At 51.5% G+C, this 16,861-nt stretch overlaps 1 protein-coding gene across 6 annotated transcripts; it reads right to left on the bottom strand.

The window, feature by feature from the left end:
* Positions 1–6,688: 6,688 nt before the first annotated feature.
* Positions 6,689–14,312, bottom strand: LOC102450697 (butyrophilin subfamily 1 member A1-like). 6 transcript variants are annotated; one of them, XM_089774572.1, is made up of 4 exons: positions 13,949–14,081; positions 11,274–11,416; positions 10,626–10,685; positions 6,689–8,724 (listed from the first exon to the last, which is right to left on the bottom strand). In XM_089774572.1, exons 3-4 carry the CDS (start codon positions 10,666–10,668, stop codon positions 8,198–8,200), a joined length of 570 nt encoding a protein of 189 aa, XP_089630698.1. In that variant the 5' UTR covers positions 10,669–10,685; positions 11,274–11,416; positions 13,949–14,081; the 3' UTR covers positions 6,689–8,197. The 6 variants fall into 6 exon arrangements, 3 of the variants coding, with proteins under 3 accessions (XP_089630698.1, XP_089630696.1, XP_089630697.1); XM_089774570.1 differs by lacking the exon at positions 11,274–11,416 and having other exon boundaries at positions 13,949–14,102; XM_089774571.1 differs by lacking the exons at positions 11,274–11,416; positions 13,949–14,081 and adding an exon at positions 12,167–12,306.
* Between the last annotated feature and the right edge of the window lie 2,549 nt (positions 14,313–16,861).

Below are 16,861 nucleotides of genomic sequence, written 5' to 3'. Positions count from 1 at the left end.
GGGTATAACCTTCCCTGTCCCTTGAGGAAGCAATCTACTGTGGGATCAGCAAAAAAAGGATCTGTTTGCCATCTCCCAGGTGGAAGGCCAAAATGGCAGCCAAGTAGACCCTGATGGATGAAAGAGCCAACCCTTGGGTGCTTCAGGTGCAAAAGGTAATCCAGGACCAAGGACATGGCTGCCTTCTGAAGTCAAGTGTCCAAGCAGGACCAGAGTGAGAAGCACTTGCACATGGCTAAATATGTTGCCCTAGAAGAGGGTTTTCTATTGCCCAGCAGGGCCTACAGTGCTTTTTTTGTTTAAAAAAAAAAAAAAAAAGGTGCTGGTACTCCAGGGGAAAAGTTGTTGAGTTCCGACTAAAGGTGCCGGTACTGCGTACTGGGCAGTTCCATCACAAAAAAAGCATTGAGGGCCTTCCAAACTAGTCAGAGCAGGGAAGCTCCATTAGGTTCAGTCACAGTTTCCATGCCATGAGGTGGAAGGACAGGAGGTTGGGGTGGTTCTGGGAGAAAAGGTTGGGATAGAGAAGGAGGGCCACTAGAGTGCCCACCAAGAGGCTGAGCAGCGTCGTGAACCAATGTTGCCAGGACCACACAGGTACAAGGAGAAGGATGTGCACCTTGTCCTGCTGAATTCTGAGAAGGACTCTACATTCTATCAGGGAGTGAGGATGAAGAAACTGTGCAGGTCCATGTGGGGATGACAGAGGGGAGAGAAGCAAGCACCGCCCTGTTTGTTTATATAGACATGGCAGCCATGTTGTCCATCAGCATGTGTCACATTACTGGATTTAAGGGGAGCAGCCAGATCACTGCTGCACTCACGAGGAGGTGGTTACCCCAAAGTCTGTACAAAGGGGGCCATGCGAGGTGTCAAATGCAAGTTTATGTTCTACCGATTCTATATGTGCTATTCATATATTTGTATGATGTCTGCATGTGGAGTTATGAATATGGACTCTATGCTGGTATTGGGCCTGGACTGCAGGTCATGAGGAAGGAATGGCCAATGAATGACTATGCTAACTAGCACAGCCCTAAGGACAATGGCTCTCAAGGTGCCCAATACATACCGGAGGAATGCATGTGGAAACCTGCAAACCAGTCAACATCTAATGTCTGCTGGCATGGGACAGAGGGATAGGTCACTTGGCCATGTGACCCACTCCAGTTTGGGAGGTACGAGGAATGGATATAAAGTGCAATGAGGCAAACTCCATCTTGTCTTCAATTTTGTCACTGATCCCAGATGCAGCCTTGCGAGTCCCAGCGAGCCAGGAAGGATTATCAACCTATCCTGATATAGGATGTACACCAGAGACTTCCAAGATAGCAGTTTGTAACATCTCTGCTGCGAGCCTGCATGTCATGTATTTTCTTTAACAAACTTACTCTCTGCCTTTTCTTTCTTTTATTAATAAACCTTTAGATTTTAGATTCTAAAACCTGGCCCAGCATGATCTCGTGGGTAAGATCCAAAGTGTAAATTGACTGGGAACTGGGGCTGGTCTTTTGGGACCAGGAGAACCGGTTCAGGGTAGGTGAGATTGGGTTCTATAACCCCTCACCTGTGTGTTAGGCCCAGGGCTGATTGTGGCACAGGGAGAGCTGGAGTGTCTGAGGCTTCCTGCTGGCCAGACTGGCAGCTGGAGCGCTCAGTGTGACTGGTTTGTGACCTATTTGGGAAAGGTCTCGAGTCAAGGGTTGTAAGGAGCCCTAGTGTTGAACAATTCACCCTGCGTGGATACCCTCAGCAGTGCCCAGACCTGGCCCGTCCCATCATGGCACTGCACTGGTCCCTTAGATGGTGCATGAAGATCTTGTAGATGAACTACCCTGATTTCCCTGACATTGATGTGCAGGGAGAGTTCTGCCTGAGACCATAACTGCTGCATACATTACTTGCACTCTTATCCATCTCCAAAGTATTCATTTCCAAAGGGGAAGGGTTGGAGGCTGGTGAAGGGACCTCCCACACACATCTGCTGGGGCTGCAGCCACTAGTCTAGGGAGCAGAGAACTGATGTTGGTCTGTGCACAGTGGTGAACCTGGTCTGAAGAGGCCAGAGGCAAAGCTTGTCATGCCATACCATGAATATGCAGACTGCCGTATGCCTCAGGAGCCTCATACAGTTCTTCGCTGTAGTGGTAGGGAACCTTTGAAGACTGTGAATGAGGTCTGAGCGTCCAAAAGTGAGATTTGGGCAGGGAGACTTTTACACATGTAGAGTCTAGGAGTGCCCTAGTGAACTTGATTTGTTAAGCTGGGACCAGTTTTTACTTGGAAACATTGAAAATGAGCCCCAGTGCAGCAAAGGTTGCTTGCATCAGTTCCATGTGCTGGTGGACATGTTCCTGGGACCAGCCCTTGATGAGCCAGTCAAGGTACAGGAAGACCTATACCTGATGTTTGTGTAGAAAGGAAGCCACCACCATGCCTTGAAAAGGCCCAACAGAAAGACGGGTGAACGATAGCGGCAGCTGCTGCTAATAGACCCAAGAAACCTCCTGTGTATGTGAATGATGGAGATACAGCCAAGTAAACCATGCGGAACCTGAACTGTCTTATGAACATGTTCACATTTCAAAGATCCATGATAAGCCTGAGCCTGCCCTTGGAGATGAGGAAATACCGGAAATAGTAATCCCCGTCCCTCAAGATCTCCTCTACTTCCCCTAAAGCAAGAAGGGACTGAACCTCCTGATTTGAGGACTGCTTGTGAGATGGGATCCTTGAAGAGGAACAGGGAAGGCGGAGGGTGAGTGGGCGGAAGGGTAGAGAACTAGATGGAATATCCCACCGCTATTTTGCTCAGGACCCAATGGTCAGCTTGACCTTCTGCTCACAAACAGGGAGGAACTAATAGGGGAAACAGAGGTGGGTGACAACCTGGGAAGCAGTGATCATGAGATAGTAGATTTCAGGATCCTGACCAAACGAAGAAAAGAGAGTAGTAAAATACACACCTTGGACTTCAAAAAAAAAAAAAAAGCAGATTTTGACTCCCTCACAGACCTGATGGGCAGAATCCCCTGGGATGCTAACATACAGGGGAAAGGAGTCCAGGACAGCTGGCAGTATTTTAAAGAAGCCTTATTGAAGACACAGAAAGAAACCATCCTGATGCGTAGCAAGAGAGGCAAACATGGTAGGAGACCAGATTGTCTTACAGGGGAAATCCTTGGTGAACTTAAGCTCAAAAAGGAAGCTTACAAAAAGTGGAAACTTGGACAAATGACCAGGGAGGAGTTTAAAGGTATAGCTCGAGAATGCCGGGGGGTTACCAGGAAGGCGAAAGCACAAATAGAATTGTGACTGGCTAAGGATGTGAAGGATACAAGAAAGGTTTCTACAGGCATGTTAACAAGAAGGTGATCAGAGAGGGTGCGGGGCCCCTACTGGATGAAGGAGGTAACCTAGTGACAGATGATGTGGGGAAAGCTGAAGTACTCAATGCTTTCTTTGCCTCTGTATTCACGGACAAGGTGGGCTCCCAGACTAATGCGCTAAGTGACGCAAGATGGGATGAAGATGGACAGACCTTGGTGGGTAAAGAACAGCTTAGGAACTATTTAGAAAAGCTAAACGTACACAAATCCATGGGTCCAGACTTAATGCATCCAAGGGTACTGAGGGAGTTGGCAAATGTCATTGAGGAGCCTTTGGCCATTATCTTTGAAAAGTCGTGGAGATCTGGAGAAATCCCGGATGATTGGAAAAAGGCAAATGTAGTGCCCATCTTCAAAAAAGGGAAGAAGGACGATCCAGGGAACTATAGGCCGGTCAGTCTTACCTCGGTTCCTGGAAAAATCATGAAAAGGATCCTTAAGGAATCCATTTTGGGGAAGAGAGGAAAGTGATTAGGAATAGTCAGCATGGATTCACAAAGGGAAAGTTGTGCCTTACCAATCTGATTAGCTTCTATGATGGGTAACTGGCTCTGTGGATATGGGGGAAGTCAGTGGATGTGATATACCTTGACTTTAGCACGGCTTTTGATACGGTCTCCCACAATATTCTTGCCAGCAAGTTAAGGGAATGTGGATTGGATAAATGGACAGTAAGATGGAAAGAAAGCTGGCTAGAAGGCCGGGCCCTGCGGGTAGTGATCAACGGCTCGATGTCAGGAAGGATATGACAGGATGGTGGTGTTGAGAAGCAGGGGAAACGAGGGGGTAGGAGTACAACTTGATGGTGCAAAGGAAGGAAGGAATAAGGAAGGCTGAGAGGTCGCAGACCTAGCGAGACAGGGGTGTGCAGATTGAGAAGGAAGGAAACAGGGCTGAGAGATCCCATGACCAGGGATAGGGTGCAGGTCGGGATAAACTAGGGGGTATTGTAGGGAGGAAAAAGGAGGAACTGATGGACCCCATGAATGGAGGGATTAGCTAAGGGTGCAGGTTTGGTTTTGGTGTTGTGGAGAAGAAGGAAACTGAGATGTCCCAAGGATAAGAATATGGCTGGGGGTGGGGGAGGGCACTGATGGGAGTGTAGGTTGTCCTGGGGGTGTTGAATGGACTAGGGGGTGGGGGGGAGAAGGCGGTGTAGGTTGGCTGGGGATATTGAATGCACTGGGGGGTGGGGGTGGAGGAATGGAGGTGCAGGTTGGGCTGAAGGAAATGAGGGTGCAGGCTGGGCTTGGGTGCAGGTTGGGCTAGGGTGGGAGAAATGCGGGTGCAGGCTGGGCTAGGGGTGATGAATGGATGGGGGTGGGGAAATGGGGGCAGGTTGGGCTGGAGAGGGGAAAATGGGGGCACAGGTTAGGCTGAGATGGCGAAATGGGGGTTCAGGTTGGGCTGAGATGGGGGAATGGACTGGGGGTGCAGGAAATGAGGGTGCAGGTGGGGTGGGGGGAATGGGAGTGCAGGTTGGGCTGGGAGAATGTGGGTGGGAGGAATGGGGGTGCAGGTTGGGCTGGGGAAATGGAGTGCAGGGGGCCTGAAGGTGGGGAATGGAGGGGGGTGCAGGTTGGGCTGGGGGAAATGGGGGTGGGAGGAATGGGGCTACCGGTTGGGTTGGGGAAATGGGAGTGCAGGTTGGGCTGGGAGAATGTGGGTGGGGGAATGGGAGTGGAGGTTGGGCTGGGGGAATGCGGGTGGGAGGAATGGGGGTGCAGGTTGGGCTGGGGGAATGGCGGGGGGAATGGGGGTACAGGAGGGCTGAAGGTGGTGAATGGAGGTGCAGGGGGGCTGGGGGAATGGGAGTGGAGGTTGGGCTGGGGGAATGTGGGTGGGAGGAATGGGGGTGCAGGGGGCCTGAAGGTGGGGAATGGGGGTGCAGGTTGAGCTGGGGGGAATGGGGGTGGGGGAATGGGAGTGGAGGTTGGGCTGGGAGAATGCGGGTGGGAGGAATGGGGGTGCAGGATGGGCTGAGGAAATGGGGGTGCAGGGGGCCTGAAGGTGGGGAATGGGGGGTGCAGGTTGGGCTGGGGGAATGGCAGGGGAAATGGGGGTGCAGGAGGGCTGAAGGTGGGGAATGGGGGTGCAGGTTGGGCTGGGGGAATGGGGGTGGGAGGAATGGGAGTGGAGGTTGGGCTGGGGTAATGGAGTGCAGGGGGCCTGAAGGTGGGGAATGGGGGGTGCAGGTTGGGCTGGGGGAATGGGGTGCAAGAGGGCTGAAGGTGGTGAATGGAGGTGCAGGGGGCCTGAAGGTGGGGAATGGGGGTGCAGGTTGGGCTGGGGGACATGGGGGTGGGGGAATGGGAGTGGAGGTTGGGCTGGGGGAAATGGGGGTGGGAGGAATGGGGGTGCAGGTTGGGCTGAGGAAATGGGGTGCAGGGGGGCCTGAAGGTGGGGAACGGGGGGAAGGTGGGGCCCTGGGCTGGCAGGACACGGCACAGGGAGAGCAGAGCACGAGCTGGGCCGCCGCTCGGGGCGGGGCTATGAAGGGCCGGGGCTGACTGACAGACATGCCCCGGGATGCAGCACAGTGAGAACTACAAGTCCCAGGATGCATCGCTCTGGCCGTGAGCGACTCACGCGTATTGAGATCCATCCCTTGGCGCACCGAGGTCACCGCACAGACTTGTGACGCCACTTCCGCTCTCCCCTTCCCCACTGATCAGCGCCGAGCCCCCACCGCCTGTGTGATGGCCGCTGGGAGCTGCGGACTCGGGCACGCGACCTTTCCCACAAGCCACTCCCCAGGGTGGGCGGCGGGGAGCGGCAGAGAGCTGCAGGTCCCGGCTTTTTGGTTGTCGTCCCCCGCACTCTGCTCCCCCCTGCACTGCACAGACACCAGCACCCCCCCCGCCTCTCACCCACCCCCCTGCTCCCTCTGCCCTGCAAACATCAGCCCCACCGCCCTCTACTCCCCCCCAACACTCGCTGCATTGCACAGACACCAGCACCCCCCTTCCCCACCCACCCCCATGCACTCTGCTCCCCCCCCCCACACGCAGCCCAGCTGGGCAGGGCTCATACCTATCAGACTGCAGCACCCCAGCCCTGACATAGGAGACCACATACCCCTTTCTGGTGGGCTGTGAAGGCTCATGCCCTACATCTCTCTCCATGCCACCCATAGGCCTTTTTCTCTTTTTAATTCAGCCACCTGCTCAGTGCCTTGCCCCTGTTGTGAGATCTCTGGACAGAGATGGGGCAAAAGGGCATCTGCAGAGATCTTAGGATATCTCCCCTTCAGGAGGGGACACACAGTTTCCAGTGGATGGAAAAGAGAAATAACGTGCCCCTCTTCCCCATACATTTAATGGTCTCATGCAAAAAATCTGTTGTGACAGTACACCTGGAAAAACAGCTCTCTATACATTACCATAGGGAAGCCTCGACAGCCCCGCCTTGACAACAATGTCTGCGAAATCCAGGCATCTGTCACATCTGGTGCATGTAAGCACATAGGCAAGGCTGAGGTGGGGGAAGCATTCCGAAGCAGGAATGTTTTGCATAATCATGCAGGTACAGTGAGGCTGCATCAAGAACACACGACGATCAACGCTGTACTGGTACTTCTATTCTGATAAGCAAAAGTACAAGATAACAGCCATAAAACCGTTACAAAAACTGTGTGTGTGGTTAACATCCTGAAGTAGCAGGTTATAGCTCAATTAAGGACACTGGGCATTGTAGGTCTCTCACATAATATGCAGTTGGTTGCTAAATATTATTTGAATGACCAAGTCCCGCTTTGCTATAAAATGGGCTTAGTAAGACGAATCGTAGGGAGAGAGCACAATTGACCCACAGCTCCTGCTTGTTGTAACAAGAAGTAAATAGACCCTTCACATCAGCTGCAACAGTGCATGGTGTCCCAACGAGGGGGAGTAAAAGGGACCATGACCTCCTGCTTGATACTGTTGGTGGCATATGTTGAAGTGTAAGTGAACTAGGCCTAATTACTGTAATATAATAAATCTTCTATTAATTGCTTTTGCATTGTTTTGTGCTAAGAACAGCCACATTGGGTCAGACCAAAGCCCAACATCCTGTCTGCTGATAGTGACCAATGCAAGATGCCCCAGAAGGAGGGAACACAACAGGTAATCTTCACGGGATCCCTCCTCTGTCACCCACCTTCAGAGAAACAGAGGCTGTGTCTAGGTTAAGGATGTTAACCTAGTCGATGGAATTTCCATTGACTAGTCATTAAGGAAGGGCACTTTAAACACTTACTTCTCGCTCAGGCTGTGTCTAAGCACAGCTCCCAGTTGCCACTCTGCTCAGTCTCTGGTCCCCCGCCAGGTCTCAGGACAATCCTCATGCTGCCCCTCTGCATTTTTAGATAGCACAGCCATTCCTCACAATAGGCAGTCCAGGCCCATTGCTCCCTCCCAGATAGAATATTTACAATACAAGAACAGAGCCCATATTCATAACTCCACATACAAAAGTCATACAAATACACAGGGCTCGCCGAACCGCAGCGAGCCCTGCTCACCAGCTGTGCTGTCCGGCGATCTGCACCTGCGCAGATCGCCCGAACCCATCTCTTCCAGGTTGCAATCTACTCGCCATGGGCAGAATGGGCAGAGCATAAAGCTTTCATTTGACACCTTGCACAGAATGTGGGGCACACACCCTCCCATGGGTGCATCAGTGAGGTCTGCTCACTTTAAAATCAAACAACATGACAAAAGACATGCTGAGATATTGCCATTTCTGGCAGGGGGCAGTGAAGGGACCGGGAGATGACGGGCTCCTACAGGGTCATAGGGGTTGGGCCCATACCTCCAGCCCATATCTCAAGAACATAACCTGAGCGGGGATCCCTGCACCCAGAAGTAAGGGCGGATCTGTTCCCCACTGAAAGAGGCCAGAGGGATAGAGAACAAGAGGGACTTCCAATCAGCATCCAAAAATGCCACCTGCCTTGCTTCGTAATCTAGAGAAACTCCTATCCGCCTGAATGTATCGGTTGAGATCAATCTGGCTGGCATGGAGGTGTAAAGCCAGTACAGATTTATAGATCCTGCACACCGGTGGAGCCCCATAGCCCAGATCCCCTCCTCGGGGCTGGGGCGGATCCGTCCCTTCCTTCTCACAGACTCTCTGGCCACCCCCACAGCCCAGTATTTCCCATTCCCCACCTCCACCACCCAGTAATGTTGCCCCGAGCTGAACCCCTCTGAGCCCAGCACACAGTGACTGGTGTCGAATCGCTCAGGGATGTCAGGCAGATCCTGCAACGTGTCTGCTCGGCTCACACTTTTCCTGTCCTCAGACACAAGCAGGATGGAATGAGCCGTGTCCGGGTCCAGAGTCACGTTGGCTGCAGAGAGAGAAAAGCCAGACGTGAGAGGCAGAGTTGAGCCCTGGGGCAGCTGGGAAACTTCCTCATACTGCTTCAATCTGGCTGGGACAGGCCTGGATCCCAGGCAGCTCCTGTGCACCTGAGTCATTCCTCTATTTCACCCCCAGAAACAAAGCAATAGAGACATGGAGGAAAGAGACTGACTCTGCAGGCAGGGAGTCAAGAAGGAGGCTGGGCACAGATTTAAAACCCTTGGAAATCTCCCTCCCTTCCATGTCCTGGCAGAAGAGGGGAAGACGTGGCATTGGTGAGGAGCCGGTCCAGACCACACAGTGGAGGATGTGCTACTGTGAGAGACAGCCCTGCCATAGTCCAGAGGAGAAAGGCCATGGCATGAGTGCAGGCAAAGCCATGCCTCAGCTCAAAGTGAAGGGAGCAGTGCTCAGGGAAAGGTCAGAAAGAGCCCAGCTCAAGGGGAGGGGGAGGGGGGGAGAGACTGAGATGAACCATGGTATACAACCTCACTGCACTCCTTTCTCTGGGTTTAATACACCACAAATCTGTGGAAGCTCTCCCTGGGCCTCCGGCGAGAGTTAAGGGTGTCTGGAAGCTGGACTGTGAAAACATTTCTGTTCCGCATTGTGAGCATACACTGTGCGATCAGGGCAGTGTCAGGATTGTTTGTTTGATTTTGGTTTGGGATCACATCAGTGCAGGATAAGTTTATTAGAGGCATATTTCTGGCTTGTTATTTTACCTACGTGGGCAGTCCGATGTTTCTGTGAGAAATTACTCTTATTGGCAAGAAAATCTCCCCCGGCATTGCTCCCTCTCTCTGTGATTACACCGGATCCCACTGCTTTAATCCAATTCAGATGGCACAGCATGTGTGAGGGAGGATAAAAGATTTCAGGCTGTCCTGTTTCTAACATCCACGCTCCGAACTGACAAATCTGGATGGGAAGTGACCACCTTGCAGATTAAACTGCCTCCACATAAACCTCTAGCTAAAATGTGTAAAATAGCCCACCTGGATACGCAGCTTACTCCCATCCATGGTGACCTTTTCACATTCCCAAAACTTTTGGGCTACGTCTACACTGGTATGATTTTCCGGAAATGCTTTTAACGGAAAAGTTTTCCATTAAAAGCATTTTTGGAAAATCGCATCTAGATTGGCAGGATGCTTTTCCGCAAAAGCACTTTTTGCGGAAAAGCGTCCGTGGCCAATCTAGACGCGCTTTTCCGCAAAAAAGCCCCAATCGCCATTTTCGCGATCGGGGCTTTTTTGCGGAAAGGAAATCTCTGCTGTCTACACTGGCTCTTTTGCGCAAAAGTCTTTCAGAAAAAGACTTTTGCCCAAACGGGAGCAGCACAGTATTTCCGCAGAAACACTGACAATCTTACATGAGATCATCAGTGCTTTTGCGGAAATTCAAGCAGCCAGTGTAGACAGCTGGCAAGTTTTTCCACAAAAGCAGATGATTTTGCAGAAAATCTTGCCAGTCTAGACACAGCCTTGCAGCCATACCATCCCTGGCCATGTTGTGGCATTGTGTGGGAAACATGCTTTAGAATTCCTTGCTATTCCAGCCCAGTATAACAGACATATCTGGAAAACAGTCAAAACCAATGCTCATGGAGATGATTGTTGAATTCAACTTTAACTATCTGTGACTACTTCACTGACATAACTCTAAAATACAAAACGGAGTGGGACAAAAACATCTGGAGATCTTTACTAAACCTTGGTTGGAGAATCTTACGTGCTGAGAATCTTATGTGCTGAGATGAGGCATCAGAGGGCTGGTGGTCAGCGATGTTTCTGATAAGTGGATGTTTTGAGTTGTGTGTTACAAAGAAGTTTTTATATGTGAGTTGTCTCTAGATGTAAACACAACCACCACCTTGGCCCTCACCCTGTGTATATGACAACAGCCACTTCCAACAATCCCTCTCCATTTCAGATGGAAGGATGTCTGGAGGGAATAAAAGAAGAAGTGAGATGAGATTTCATTGTGTCACACTTACAAAGGCATTGCCACTACTAGTTGGCATAGTAAGGATTTTATTACAACGGACACACACACACACACAGGTCATTCTAAAAATCCCAAATAAAAAGCCTTTCCTTCAGGCACCTTACAGCTGCTGAACCAACTGCCACCAAATATCACAACTATCCTGAGAAATAGAAGAGCATAAGAATGGCCACACTGGGGCAGACCAATGGTCCAGCTAGCTCAGCATCCTGTCTTCCAACAGTGGCCATGTCTGATGATTTTGGTAACTGGAGACTTAAGAACAGCTGGAGCATGGGCTTGCACCCCTGACCATCACAGCTAATAGCCAGTGATGGACCTGTCCTCCAGGAAATTCTCTTATTTTTTGGATCCAGTTACCCTTTTAGCCTTACGGCTTGACTGAGCAGTCTGTAAAGACATATTTCCTTTTGTCTGTTTTAAGCCTGTTTTAGCAGGCTGGCCAGCAGCCTGGCTTAGTGCCTGGTCCAGAACCTATCCCCATTACAGGTCTGCATTTACAGTATATTAGGAGCTTAGACCCACCCTGGACAGGGGCCGTTGCCACCTGTATCAAAGGCAGCAGTGCTGGGCAACAGGCAGTCGTTTTTTAAACACAGGCAGCAGCATGGAATAGCAGAGAGCTCCTGGGAAGCAGGGCCAGATAGCACTGGCTGCCCACCCCATCCCTGAGGGATATAGAATAGTCAAGTAATTGATAATTCATGAGGTTAATTGCCTGTTCAATTAACTGATATTTAACATCCCTACTTCTGAACCCTGCTAAAAGCAGCCAACTGCAGGGACCTTGTGCTCTATGTGCCACGAGCTCCTGGGAAGCTGCAGGGGGAGGGGCTTTGCACACTGCCCCTGTCTCCAGCATAATCTCTAATGTCCCATGGGCAGGAGGGCCAGCAGCCTGCTGCCAAAAACCGAGAAAACGACCCCCCAAATCATAACAGGGAACTGCCTGTTAGGCCCTAGAAAAATAGGCCTAGTGCAGTTATGCTAAAGCAAATGTAACAAAGGTTTCTGGGTAGTCCCTGGACAGAACTGGAGATAAGTTCAAGCAGGGACGCACCCTACACGCTTGCTCAAGTTGGCAAAATGAGATAAGCAAGAAGCTGCATTTTTGTACCTGCTGTGATGAGGAACAGTTTGTTTTGAGAACTGATAAGGAGCCTCCCTGTTTCTGCTCTCCCCATTTGTTCCAAACTCCCTGTTTCTGTTCTCCTTTGGCCATAACGAACTGTCTCCTTATTGCCCAGTACCTGTCTTTTGGGCTGATAAGAAATTGCTGATGCATTATGAATTGCTTAAGGCCATGATGTATAGTTGGCCAGATATGCATGGGAATTAGAGGTTTCTAACTGATAAAGGGGGGTTGGTTGCTTGGGCGAATAGTCTATGACGTGACGGAACTGTCTATATAAGCCTACCTGTAAATGAAATCGGGGCTGGTTCACTTTGGAGACGGGCCGCTCTCTATTGTTGTGTGCACCATTCAATAAAGAGCTTGTAATTGTATCTTGCTGGTGTTGCCTGTCTCTTTGCGGTCAGACAACGAACAGAGGCCGTCCGGGTTCGAGTCCCCGACAAATTTGGCACCCCAGATGGGACCCGTCTGACTCTCCGGTGCAGAGGATCGGACTCCGAAGCAACGCAGCGCGCATCCTCCGGTTTTGAGGAGCCTTGCCAGGTGGCCTGATCCCTGCTCTGGCGATAAGGCGTGTCCTGTGAACCAGCTGAGGCCCGCAGAAATCCAGCAACATCACCTACCCGTTGTGTAGGATCCAGGACCTCGGGGTTAAAGTCCCTGGAGTCCTCGGGGTTAAAGTCCCTGGAGTGTTCGGGGTTAAAGTCCCTGGAGAGGTAAGCGAGCGCTCGGTATTGAAAAATTGGGTTAAGGATCCTTTGGCTGGTAAAGATGGGACAGGGCGGCAGTAAGTGCCCGGGGGATGCCCCGTTGACCCTGATCCTAAGGGATTGGAAGGACATTTCTGGAACGGCCGGTCAAGCAAAATCTAAAATGAAGGATTTGTGTCAAACACAATGGCCTTCACTCACTGCTAATTTGTCCCCGGATAATGATTGGCCAGACTGCGGGATGTTTTCCGTAGAAAGAATGAATGCCACTTAGGACAGAGTGCATCATCTTATGCAAGTAGCAAAAGATCATGGAAGAAAGAAAGGGGATTCTTCGTGGAGCGACCTGTTTAGCTGGTTTCCAAATGTCGGTGGTTAGCTCCATAACCTACTTCGTAGCGCTGTCATTGTTATTTGTGGTTTGGTAGTTCTCTATGTCCTAATTCGTTGTGGATGTTGCAAGTAGTAAGTTGTTACAATGTGTCCCAAGAGTCCCTTCACGGTACTCTAGGGACAAAGGGGGGACTGTTAGGCCCTAGAAAAATAGGCCTAGTGCAGTTATGCTAAAGCAAATGTAACAAAGGTTTCTGGGTAGTCCCTGGACAGAACTGGAGATAAGTTCAAGCAGGGACGCACCCTACACGCTTGCTCAAGTTGGCAAAATGAGATAAGCAAGAAGCTGCATTTTTGTACCTGCTGTGATGAGGAACAGTTTGTTTTGAGAACTGATAAGGAGCCTCCCTGTTTCTGCTCTCCCCATTTGTTCCAAACTCCCTGTTTCTGTTCTCCTTTGGCCATAACGAACTGTCTCCTTATTGCCCAGTACCTGTCTTTTGGGCTGATAAGAAATTGCTGATGCATTATGAATTGCTTAAGGCCATGATGTATAGTTGGCCAGATATGCATGGGAATTAGAGGTTTCTAACTGATAAAGGGGGGTTGGTTGCTTGGGCGAATAGTCTATGACGTGACGGAACTGTCTATATAAGCCTACCTGTAAATGAAATCGGGGCTGGTTCACTTTGGAGACGGGCCGCTCTCTATTGTTGTGTGCACCATTCAATAAAGAGCTTGTAATTGTATCTTGCTGGTGTTGCCTGTCTCTTTGCGGTCAGACAACGAACAGAGGCCGTCCGGGTTCGAGTCCCCGACATGCCTTAAAAATAAAACTTTTGCACCGTCTCGGTGCAGTTTGATGTCTGACCCCCCCCCCCATACATGCAGCTCTTGGGTCCCAGGGCAAAACCTGCCCCACACGGCTCCCCCGGGATGTATCTGCCCCGCCCCAAATCAACCCCCCCCCGTCCTCCCTCACTCTGCCCCGCCCCTCAGGCGCGTCCTCGCCCCCTCCTCACTTCTGCTCCCCCGGCCGGGCGCTACCGCGATAAGCAGCAGGGACTCAGCCCCTGGCCGGGCGCTCCTCGAAGCGGAAGCGGAAGCACAACCGGAAGCAGCCAGGAGTGACGCAGACGCTCCCTTGGACTTTAAGCCCCGTACAGGAAGCCGATCGCGAGATGTGGGGAGCTCAGCGCATGCGCACTGACAGCGGCGGGGTCTGCTCCCTCCCTCCGGCCTTAGGCTGAGTCAGACGCTGCTGCTCTGCGCTCCCGACCCGCAATGGGCCAGCCAGGGTGCGCCGCGCATGCGCAGTCGCTCTGCTGAAGCCCCTGTCCTTCGCCGTGCCCTCAGGCGCAGTCAGAGGATGCTTCTTTGGGCTGCCAGACCCTACCCCGCCTCTGGGCTGTGTGATGTGGGGGGCCTGGCAACAGGGCTGGGCAGGCCTGTGACAGCCCCAGCCCCCTCCTTGCCTCTGCTCAGCCTCCCCTCTCAGCCCTGGGAAGAGGCTGTGCCCCTCCCACACACTTTCCTTGGGGGTGCCATTCCCAGCCCTTTGGGTTTCGGGGGGCCTTGCTCACAGGCTGAGTCTGGGTGGGTGCTGGCACTGGGCGTTCACAGCCAGGGTCCTCAGCCTCAGTTATTTGGCCCTACACAGCAGATCTGCAAAGAGCTAAACATTCAAGAGCACCTCCCATCCAAATTCTGCATCCCCCACACACACCCAGGTCCTGTACCCCCCACTCTCATTCCACTCACTGCCAGCCCCATCCCACACACCGAACCCCTCATTTTTGGCCCCACCCCAGAACTTAGGAGAACTAACAAAATCCACTCACCCTGGAACCCCAGAAGAATTATTGTGGCCTATGGCAGGAGTGGGCAATAATTTTCACAGTGGCGGACACAATAAATTTTGGTATGTGGTTGTGGGCCAGGTCCATCCCCAGAAGGTGTGGGGCCTGAAGTGGAAAGGGAGGGGCTAGAGACTAGTCTCTCCCATAGAGTTGTCTGAAGCTGGAGGCTTTGAAGTAAAAACGCAGCAAAGGGCTTGAGGCTCCCAGCTCTTCCACCACTGCATTTCCTGGTAGCTGCCTGGGATTGCTGTGGCTATATAAAGGGCTTGCAGCTCTAGTCCCTGCTAGGGTAGCACGGTGACCAGGAGCCATGAGCCATTGAAATAGGATCTTGCTGTCTGTGCCACCACCTGAAAATTGCGGCATGGGCAACAGGATATATAAATAGTGGCCAGATGCAGCCGGCTCCAACCTGCATCTTGCTCACCCTGGGCCAATGGGTGCGTCAGTTAGGGGCTACATCAGTGATAAAACCCTAACCCTAACCCCAAACCTAAACTCTAACCCTAAATCCAAATCCTAAACCCTAACCCTACCCCTAAACCATAAACCCTAACCCCTAAACCCTAACCCTCGAACCTGAACCCTTAACCCTAACCCTCCCCCCCACACACACAGAGATCAGCGGTGTAGCAATGGGGGAAGGGTTGGCAGTTGTCTCTGGGCACCTCGCTGGGGGGGGCGACAGGCAGTGGTGGGAGTGCACAGCCCCATGCAGCGAGCCCAGTGTTGGCGGGCCACTTGCCCCCTGCAGACAAGCCACCAACGCAGGGCCGGGTGGTGGGAGCAGGCACTTCTAAAGTTGGGTTACCATATGTTCGCTGCCTGGCTCTGTGGGACGGGGAGGGCATTGGGTTAGAGCCGGGGGGCGGGCCTGGCTCTGGCGGTACTTATATTTTTTTTTAAAGGGGAATTTTATAAAAAGTTGAGAAACACTTCTCCAGACCTTTAATCATTTTTGTTGCTCTTCTCTGGGCCGTCTCCAATTTCTCCACATCTTTCTTGAAATGTGGTGCCCAGAACTGGACACAGTACTCCAACTGAGGCCTAACCAGCACAGAGTAGAGCAGAAGAATGACTTCTCATGTCCTGCTCACAACACTCCTGTTAATACATCCCAGAATCTTTTTTGCAACAATGTCACACCGTTGGCTCATATTTAGCTTGTGGTCCACTATGACCCCTTAGAGCCCTTTCTGCCGTACTCCTTCCTAGACAATCACTTCCCATTCTGTATGTGTGAAATGGATTGGTCCTTCCTAAGTGGCATACTTCACATTTGTCCTTATTAAACTTCATCCTAGTTACCTCAGACCATTTCTCTAGGTTGTCCAGATCATTTTGAATTATGACCCTATCCTGCAAAGCAGTTGCAGCCCCTCTCAGCTTGGTTTCATCTGCAAACTTAATAAGCATGCTCTCTATGCCATCATCTATTGATGTTGTTGATGAAGATATTGAACAGACCCGGTCCTAAAACAGACCCCTGCGGAACCCCACTTGTTATACCCTTCAATCAGGATTGTGAACAGTTAATGACTCTCTGAGAATGGTTTTCCAGCCATTTATGCACCCACCTTATAGTAGCCCCATCAATTGCATTAACCCAACTTGCACTGCATTAACTTCAGGGGGAGAGACTGAGGGAAGTGTTTCCTCTAAGATTTTCTTCCCATGGGTGGAGCGAATTGTGTCTTGTGCACCAGAATTGAGTCCATGTGCGCTTGTTCAGATGTGTGCCACTGTGGCACCCAAGTTATTAATAAATATCTTATAAACTTCTCCCTTTTCCCTCTGCTGCCATGTCTCCACCCTTCCCCTCAACTGCTCTCCTGGTACTTGCTGCCTCCCACCCTTTACACTCCTCTGTTGTTCTGACTCCTGCCCTTCTCACTCCCCTCCGCTCTTTGGGGACCTGCATCCCCTCCTCTGCACCAGCCCTTCTCTTCCGCTGTGTCCACTCCTCCTCTAGCCCCACTCTGATCATCTGTAGCTACTCCACCCCCATTCCCTCGCCTAATACCTCCCTCTACCCACCTCCCTGCCTCTCTCCTTTGGTGCCCGTCCCTCTCCTCC

Source organism: Pelodiscus sinensis, chromosome 31 (assembly GCF_052426305.1).
Source record: "Pelodiscus sinensis isolate ZL-2025 chromosome 31, ASM5242630v1, whole genome shotgun sequence".
Taxonomy (NCBI): domain Eukaryota; kingdom Metazoa; phylum Chordata; order Testudines; family Trionychidae; genus Pelodiscus; species Pelodiscus sinensis.
The sequence above is the reverse complement of the archived record's forward strand: the minus strand, read 5'-3'. Positions and strand labels throughout refer to the sequence as shown.